Source organism: Poecilia latipinna, unplaced genomic scaffold, assembly GCF_001443285.1.
Source record: "Poecilia latipinna isolate Pla-1442-1.1 unplaced genomic scaffold, P_latipinna-1.0 Scaffold5582, whole genome shotgun sequence".
Lineage (NCBI taxonomy): Eukaryota > Metazoa > Chordata > Actinopteri > Cyprinodontiformes > Poeciliidae > Poecilia > Poecilia latipinna.
The window spans coordinates 1-9,739 of NW_015118198.1; the positions used below are offsets into that span (position 1 = coordinate 1).

General features: G+C 38.0%; 1 protein-coding gene across 1 annotated transcript; it reads left to right on the plus strand.

Annotated features, from left to right (window-relative positions):
- Positions 1–2,571: 2,571 nt before the first annotated feature.
- On the plus strand, positions 2,572–5,590 carry LOC106943628 (parvalbumin, thymic CPV3-like). The gene is made up of 5 exons (XM_015026942.1): positions 2,572–2,915; positions 3,270–3,337; positions 4,180–4,312; positions 4,665–4,774; positions 5,296–5,590. The coding sequence occupies exons 2-5, from the start codon at positions 3,277–3,279 to the stop codon at positions 5,319–5,321; spliced, it is 330 nt and encodes a 109-aa protein (XP_014882428.1). The 5' UTR covers positions 2,572–2,915; positions 3,270–3,276; the 3' UTR covers positions 5,322–5,590.
- The last annotated feature ends 4,149 nt before the right edge of the window (positions 5,591–9,739 follow it).

Sequence of the window (9,739 nt, forward strand, 5' to 3'; positions counted from 1 at the left end):
TTTCTATTTTTCTAAAAAGGGGCAAAAACATTTAAACTTTTTAAATTTTTTTTTTTTTTTTTTTTGTTAAATTACAAAAATTCCTCCCAACGTGCTTATCCTTTTGAGTGGTATAGCATATAAAATCTTAATAACAAATGTAAAAAAAAAAAAAAAAAAAGTAAATGTCGGTGATTACCTGTGTATGCACTTTGTTTGAGTTTACCAATAATCACACGTTTTAACGCTAGAATTTACCACTTGTGGGACTAACAAAGGGTTATTTTATCTTATATTTACATGAAAGATAGAGAAAAACAGTTCTTAATAAAATAATTATTAGGAAATTATTATAATCTTGTTTGGGAAACTGATGTGCCACCAAAATGATTACTTTTTTTTTCTGCCATGGTACACAGACAGACAGAGTTGGTTTTCTCTCACTGACTTCTGTCAGTCTCCTTTGCCCCAGAGAGGTGAGAAAACACCATGTCCTGCCTCCCTGTGCGTACTCTTACAGAGCACTAGCAGATGTAGATAAATAAATGATTCCCCTGTAACAGTATAGTTAAGCGGGAATGCATGACATCATGGACCCTTTCCAGGTAAAGTGGCATCACTCCGCTCCATCCTGCGTCCTTGGTTTCTTTTTCACACAGAGCCGTGATGAGATGATTGAGTTTCTCTTTACCTTCTAAATGCAGTCTAACTTCACCAGCACATTTCAGAAGCTCGTCAGACGTCAGCTGCCGAGAGGCCTCACTGACCAGTTGGTAGCCGGATAATACTCGAGAGGAATCAGAAAGAACAGAGCTATTTATTCATTAATGCAAACGGGCTCAATGTTGCCACAAAGTGTAACAGAGATCCACTTTAAGAATCCTGTGGTTAAAGTTCTGTTGCCCTTGAAAAACTGAGATTCATTTAGGGTCTTGGAAAACAATGAGGCCTTTTGATACATATACTGTCAGAGTTCTGCAAATAGTTATCTCATGAATAAGTTGTTTGTTGTTTACCTCTCTCTAAGCTGAAACTGGGTGAGATGGACCATCCTGCTCTTAGAGAAACCGGTTTCTGCTAGTTCAGAGGGACCCCTCTACTCCTTATCTTTATAAGTTTCTGTTTTATGACTGACCACCACCCCGCTTTGAATAAAACCAGGGGGACAAGTTGGAGTTGTCCTGAGGCACCACTGTGACTCTCCCTCTTTGCAAAGGCTGAAGTGATACTACTCTCTGTTTGGTTCTTTATATGTGCAGGTTGAAATACCCAACATATACAATATAAAAAAGTATGAATTGTTGCTTATAGCATTTTTTGCAAATTAATCAATCATATTATTTTGTAAATATAATGTGCAAAAATGGTTGAACTATCACTACTTCATCCCAACTTGTATCTTATGGTTTTGGAGTTGAATCAATAATTTAAGTTTCCAGCATTTGCTTAAGTTAAAGTCAGACTGTAGAGGTAAAAGTCAGCTGAGTTTCTTAACCTTAATGCAACTAATGAACAACACAGTGTTGCTTAGGAACGGCTGACTGTGTATATTAGGTGTGTTTTTGACAACTATTCTCTGCTGTGTCTAAAGTTTAGGTCAATTTGCAACAGAGGAATTCATTTGAGTGTCTGTTAATTCACACTAGTAAGACAATCTCAAAATTTCATTTGAATTAACCTAATTTTGTAGGCACTTGTACTTAGACGTACTCTAAACAAAATGCATTCCCCATGCGTTTTTGTTAAGAGTTATTGATTTTATAGGTTAAAATCTGACTGCTGGCTTTCAGTGATTGTGAGGCAGGCCGTGCGTAAGGATTTCTACTCCAAAACATCGACTCCTGTTGTCTAGAGAGATAACATTTGCAGCCTAACACACAGAGAACTTACTCAGCATTGATACAACGCATTTTTTTTTCCAGACTTAAAACAAAATTCAGGTTGACCTTTATGCACAACTGTGTCATTTACTGACAGAAGCGCATAAAAGTGCATCAGTACAAAGATTTCCTAGAGGTGGTCTTCTATTATCAGGGACTCAGAACAAAGGGTAAACCCTATCCCGCAAATTCCGTTTATTTTGGACACGTCCTCATGTCACAAGACTTTTGATCGCTGTTGTCTGCCGATCAGTCTGGCTGGTCTGATCAATGAATAAAAATTCCCCATCATCACCGTTTGGGACGTCAAAGTGACCTTAATCAGTACAAGTGACGAAGCATTTTCATGGATCTCCCCACCTCCCGCCGTCGAAGTCAGTGTAAATGAGAAGGTTAGAATTGTGGGCATCCCTGACATTACGCTTTTTTTTTTCTTTTCTTTTTCTTGTTTATCTTTTGATGACATTCGATCTTGGGAACCTTTAGCTTTTCTAAATAAAGACATTAGAAACAAGTTTTCAAACGATCAACCAAAAAATAACATCAAAGATGGAGTTTCCCTTGTTCCAAAATATATTGATAAGATCCTTGTTTTGGAAGTGCTGCCTGTAAATTGATATCTATGTGATGGGGGTGGAACAGCAAAAGAGGAAGAAAAGAAGAGAGAGACAGTCGTTTTCCAGCCTCTCTCCGCTTTTACTGTACATACAGGCGTTGAAAGGAAGGGGAGTGAATGACGGAGCTGAGGTTGAGTTAAAGGTTTTTCTTTTTTTCTTCTTCTTCTAGACTTAATTTGCTATTTACAAGGGCGTTCCGGAAGTCCATATCCCGATCCCTGTGCTCATGCGCGTTATAAATAGTAAAGGTTAATTAGTTAGCTGAGAAATCGGATCAGGGGCGGGCAGTCAGAATTTGATCCATAGTCAGGTAACTCAAGCAATCCCTATTGTCACTGCAATCAGACCTATATAAATCCTCCTTGACGGACAGCAGTCACCACAGCGCCTCACCTCTCAGCTGCATCACCGTCCGACCACGGAGCAAACTTCTAACGCGGTAAGATGCGGAGGACACACGGAGTTCACGTCTGCTTCTTTACATTACTATGTCTTTTTTTTTTAATGCATATATTAAGTCTTTTTACTTCTGAAATCCTGGCTTTTACTAATTACCAACAGCATGCGGCAAATACATCAGAAATATTTAAATAATAAAAAGAGAGAGAGAGAGAGAGAGAGAGAGAGAGAAAAAAAGTTCTATGTAAAAGTTTCTAATTTGCTGGCTGCAAGATCAGTGACTAACTTGCCAGGATGAAGGCGACCTATTGCCACTTTGTCAGGTTTTGCTCTTGCTTTTACGTCGCACCTGTCTAAATGTGTTAATAATTCACCATGGCTGTTCTTCCTACAGGAATAAAATGTCGCTCTCATCTGTCCTTTCTGCTGATGCCATCGACAGCGCCATCAAGGACTGCCAAGGTATCCTTTTTCACTAATATATCTTTTTGATCTCTTTGTACACATGTACAAGGTGCCACCGCAGTCCACTGGCAATGGATTGGATGGCTCAATTAAATAATTACGCACCTAGTCAAAGTGCTTTGGTAAAGTGCTTGATTCTATTTAGCATTAAGGATGTTTTCCTTCAGAAATGCTTTCTCTTGGCAGACTAGAGATTTGATCTGCTAGTTTCAGCACTGTATAGGTGAAACATACACACAAGGTGCCAAATGTTTATATATTCTCTGGCTTTCTTGAAAGTGAATATATAAGTCCATATTTGAAGGAAGTCTGCTCTTTACAAAACTTTTTTTTCTCAGATTAATTAACTTTTTTGTTCCTTGAAGGGGAGGTTTGTTCACACTGGTTGTAAAATACAACTGAAGTAATATCAGTAAAATAAAATAAAAAAAAGAAGAAGAAAGAATAAAGGCAAACGTAAAACCTTGATTAATCTAAACCAGAATTAACAAGTGTCAAATAAAATTCCAATATTTTTTTTTATTTAGTTAATAAAGAATTTAACGGAATAATGGGCTTCAAAAATGGTGGAGTTCCTGACTGGAAAGTAAAACTTTTTTGAAACTTAATATTTGTTCTTCTGTGCAGAAGCTGCACATTTTCCGTAAGATTATTAAGTCATTTAAACGTGTAAATAGTTGCTTCAAGTAACCAATGGTGCATCTGCAAGTAGTCATTATTTCTATTTTCAGAACTCTAAATATAACTAATGCAAAAATCATCCCTCTTTACAATTTTTGCGTGACAATATTTACAAGTCAGGACAGTTTTCAGTAAAATCTTTATGCCTCGTCTCGCAGCTCCGGACTCCTTCTGTCCAAAGAAGTTCTTCCAGTTGTGTGGCCTGAGCAAGAAAAGCCCCCAGGATGTGAAGAAAGTTTTTGGGATCCTGGACAACGATGCCAGTGGGTTTATTGAGGAGGAAGAGCTGAAGTGAGTCGTCAACTTTTTTTAAAGTTTCCTGTGAAGATTATCTTCATCCTCTAGAAGAAAAAAATTGCAGTAATCCTAATCTGTTTTTGAAAGAAAACCAAATTTCTTCTTGGTATCCTTTCACAATATACTTTCTCCTACACTAATCAGATATGCATACATGTTCATGTGGATATAGCTAATTTTTCAGTATGCCTACATGTGTTTTTTGGGGCATTTTATTTTATTTTCCATCTGATTCAATAAGACATCAGTTTTATTTCCCAAATTGTCCTTGAGTGCTTTTTTTTTTGCTGTTCGCTCAGATGAAAAGTTTCCTCTGGCTTCATGCATCTTCTTTTCCTCCCATCAGGTTTTTCCTCCAGAGGTTCCGCCCTGGGGCTCGGGTCCTGACGGACAAGGAGACCAAGGCCTTCCTGAGTGCCGCTGATGACGACAGCGATGGGAAAATTGGAGCGGAAGGTGATAATTTATGTGTTTGGATGATGTGTCATTCCAAAATGCAGATAAGTCAGAGCCCAAAAGAGAAACAGTCAACTCTCCAGTCAACATTTTTGTGTGGAGTTCTAATTAGTCTGGTTCGAAGCTAAGAGGGCTTGAACTCCAAAATGGGTTCTCGAATAAGACCTTCTTGGGTTGACTGAATGCATGATGTGTTGCCAATACCATGTCTCTTACATTAAAAAAAAAAAAAAAAATCAAAGCTTTAAGTTGTGAAAAATAAATAATCTCATCTGGGCCAATTTTTTGCACAATTCCAACACACATGGACTCACAGGTTAAAGTTGGCAGGATATACAGACAGCTTGTTAGATTAGTTGAAACATTTCTGGTTGAAACGATTGAACCAATCTTGTCAATGGTGAACTATATGATAGCAAAACTGTGCTGTTAAAATTTGGAATTGCTCATAAATCCTTACGCTGATGGATGCCTGGACCTGAATCAGCTGTAATGTAAATATATTTCTTTTTCCCCCACAGAATTCCAAGCTATGGTCCTGTCCTAAACTGGTGAAAACCCCTCCACCATCTCATCTTAACCTATCGCCTTCGGCTGAACATATAAAGGGCTCCTACTTTAGTGCTTTAGTAATTTTCAACCTAGTTAAACAAAACCCTTCCTAATGTCTTCATTTCGATGTGTTCCTTTTCACTAATACCTACATGCCTGTCATGTTTTTAGCTTTTTGGTTCTTCATGTGCTTCAGACCATCATAAAGCTGTGTTGCCCAAACTAATAAGCACCTATCTGCTAAAATAAAAGGATAAAACCTAATCCCAATTGCTTGTCTTTCCTTCTTTATATTTAACAGTGCCTTAGACTGAAATTTGAGTTAAAGTGGTTTAAATAGAAAAAAAAAGTCAAAAATACAGAGGAAGAAAATTATACATAGCTCTTTTACAGTCCAGAGGTGTCCTTGAATGTGCACTTTTCTTTATCTCGCACACAGTAAATAAGATTAAATATCAGATAGTATCGGATATATAAGAAGTCTACAGTGTATGTGCACTACAGATGTTTGTGCGTCTTTCTGGGTGTGTAGGAGGCAGAAAAATCATAGATCTGTGGAGCTGTGGGGCCAGGGGAAAAGAAGCAGGAGGGGTGACCTTGCTGACCACCTGAGTGTCACTGTGGTCGGATCGAGTGGCTCCTGACCTCAGCTTTGTAAATAAACTCCAACACCGCTCCGGCTGGGAAAACAAAACACAGATGCACATAAAAACCTTTGCATTTGCAAAAATCAAATGGGAATTTCGACACACACAGCCAGCCTTGCAAAAACTTTGCCCTCACAAATATGAATATGCAAATAAGGCATCCATCTACGTATTATGCTAACTGGAAGTGCACATTCTCAAGGCAAGTCTCTTAAGAAGTGCTGCTTCAGAAATTTTTGGAGAAGAATAATTTCAAACAGTAGCTTATCATATCGGCCACTCTGAAGTTCCTCCTTCCACCACACTTTCAAATCAGCACCACACTGCATTTTTTACCCTCTGCACTTACAGGATTCAAGGAATTAACATTAACAACTACCTCACTCTTCTCCCAACCGAGTACAGAGTAGCATTTTTAGAGCTCCCACTTTAATGTTGTTGCAATTATCCAGAGATTGCAGAGGGGAACCTGACTATTAGAGCACACACCTGATATTCACAGCCACCCCACGGGACATACCCTGGCATTAGCATGAGGTCATGGTCACCAATGTAGATGCTGCAGTTATACATTTAGCAGCTTCATTTAAGCTGCTTGGAAAGATATGCTACTTGGTCTTGTCACTTTAATGGAAAGGATTTTTGGACTTCTTTTTAGACATTTCACAGTAAATTGAAGTGACACAAAACATTGTCTTACAAAAAGTTTAATACCTGATGAACTATTTAACATTTTGTCACGATACAACCACAAGCCTTATATATTTTTATTTATTTATTTATTTATTTATTTATTTTTATTGGGAGCGGTATAAACCAATATAAGGGAGTGCTTATTTGTAAGTGGAAAGAAATCAATACACAGTTTTCAATATTCCAGTATGACCTAACAACAGAAAATTGTGTGGATTTGTGACCAGCCCATCTGACTCTATAATTTGCACAAAGAATTTTGCTACAGTTTCACCTGCAAGTAATTTGGGGTACATCTTATGAAAACAGAATGAGCAATCGTTTCAGTCTTATGGTGTGCAAGACTATATTTTTTGCTCCTTCTTTTCTTTTTGTTGGTGCGTCACTGGGCGAAATGCAGTAATCTGACAAACAATATGCTTTGTCATATTGTGGGGGGGCGGAGGGGAAGGGGGGTCACAAGGGCCTCGATGTTCATTTGGACAACAGAGTGGACCGGAGATGGAACAGCGAAGCGGCATACAAGGGGGAACGGAGCAGACTGTACTGCTTGAGGATGCCTGGGGTCCTTCAGTGTTTGCAGCAACATGCTGCATATCTTCCATGAATCTGCTTTGGAGTGTGCAAAATATTCTGTCATTATCTGTTGGGGCAGGATCATCAGAGGGTCATCGGCTTGCTTAGCTTAAAGTAGGTTGACTTTGTTCTGGAGCCTTTAGAGAGGTTTGTGAAAACAGTTGTGGTTTATTAAATGAAGAACATAATGGACAATCCTGGGCATCCTCTTAAAAAGACTATAACCTGACATTTATCATCAAATTTGTAGAAACTTGGATGTGTCGATTAGTGCCTGTCTTGTTTGCGCCTGTTTTTCAACTGAATTTTTCTTTGGAATTAATAAAGAAATTTTGAATCATTCTATGAGTTCTTGATTGATTATTGCTCTCATTATATATTCTCTATTGAAACTAGGTACAGACTTTGACTGGGCCATTCTAATATATGACTATCAGTGAATCTGAATCACTCTGCTTTAGGTTTAACTGGTGTGTAGGGTTGTTCTCCTGCTCAGCCTTATTCTGAAATCTGTTTCGTCTTCCAGCAGTTTCCCTTCTGAACAAAGGAATTTCCACAGGATGATGCTGCCACCGCTATGTTCTACAGTGGATATGGTCACAGTGTTTGGTTAAAAAAAAAAAGGCACTGTACTGCAGTAACAATTGTTAGATATATCATGATAAACACTTACTGCTCACAGACACTGAGAAAATTAATTAAATTACCAGGCATTCATAGCTGCTGTCATCAGTTTCTGATTCTAATCTGTGCAGCCGCAGTGGGGTGGGGGTGTTTGGGGGTGAGGGGAGACCACTGCGTTGGAAGAAGGACGAGCCTGGGGGAAGCCAAAAGGTAACACAACCCAAGCGACACGCAGTGGATCAGTGACCCCTGCGGGTCAGGAGCCGGGAGCGGTAAACAGGAAGGAAACGTGAGCCAACAAGTCGACACTGACGGCGGGATGTGCTGGTGTGGGACAGCAACGTGAGGTAATGTGACAAGCAGTTTACCTGGACTCAAGGGCAGTGGGAGGTAGCACAGCAGCAGCAGTAGAGAACATGGATCTGTTTCTGTGGAGAAGACAATGTGAGGAAAAATGACAAACTGCAGCAGTTCTGGAAGCAGGTTTTGTTTTCAGTCATCATTTGTCAAGGTCTTAAAAAATCAATTTACACCTCACTTTTCATTGATAAAAATGTGAATAAAGCAGTGAAATCAAAAATATTTTCACAAGTAATCTTAGACTTAAGTTTAAGAAAACATTATTTGGAATACATTTATTCATTTAAGGGAAAATATACTTTTTAGTTTGCAAAATGATCAGTGGCAGAGTACTGCAAAAGCAAATATGGTCATTTTACGTGAGCTAAAATTTTAATTATTTAAAATTAATTTTTCTAGATATATGTTGAAGTGTACATTTTAATGTCAAGTAACCTTTTCCTATTTCTATGAGGTACAATTATAGCACAGTAAGGAGGCTCAGTATTGTTGCGGAGGATACAATTGTCCAATAGTGGACATCTTTACCTATTAATTTTTGGGGAAAAAAAATATATTTATGGCGTTAAGCCTAATGCTAAAAGAAAATTAAAAAGACATTTACCTCTAGCATACATCATCTCTTTATAACTTCAAGAAGTAAAGATGATGACATGTTCTATAGTTGTGTTAGATATGAGATTTTAAATTCTCCGAAGTTTCGGGCATCTTTTGTAATTTTTCATTTTAATGAATAGAAATATAATTAGAAGTAAATGTGAGACCTAATATACTAACTATGAAGCATAATTTTGTTCAGCTCTCACTGGTCCATAGCTTTCAAGGTTTTTAAAGAAACTTTGCAACCAGGAAAAGAGTTTGAAATGTTTGAGCAGCACATGTTTACAACAAAAATATTAAACAGTCTACACATCTAGTAATTATGTGAAAAAGAACATCCCTATAATCCATGAAAGCATTCAGGATAAAGTCAAATTTGTATCAGTGAATACTTAACAATCCAAGACTGAATATCAGCATTGTTACCTAGCAGCTGTACCATGTGGTTCCACTGGGAATGGCTTCATACTCCACCGAACATCTTGTTTGTCATCCTTGTCATCATTCCACCACCAGCATCTTAAAAATTGTCCCATTTCTTCACAATAATCTACAAGTTTCCTTCCAAAATGTTTGTATGCTCATAGAGGCTTCTTCAGACTGACTCCCTCAGCAAAGCTGGCGCGCAGCGTTGTTTTCCTCTAACTTTTCTTCGTCTTCTTGGCATTAGCCGCAGCTGGTGTTATTCCAAATTACTGGAATGGCCTGCTCATCTGTCAAATGTGTCTTGGCATTGTTCTTTTCAAGGAAAATTGTTGTACAATATTAAGTGCTAATGATCCTGCAGACGTCTGTTTACTGGCCATAATGAACTGCAGACACTAACAGATAAGTTTGAGCTTAAAAAAAAAAAAAAAAAAAAAAAAAAAAACCCAAAAAAAAATAAAAAAAATAAAAAAAAAATAAAAAAAGT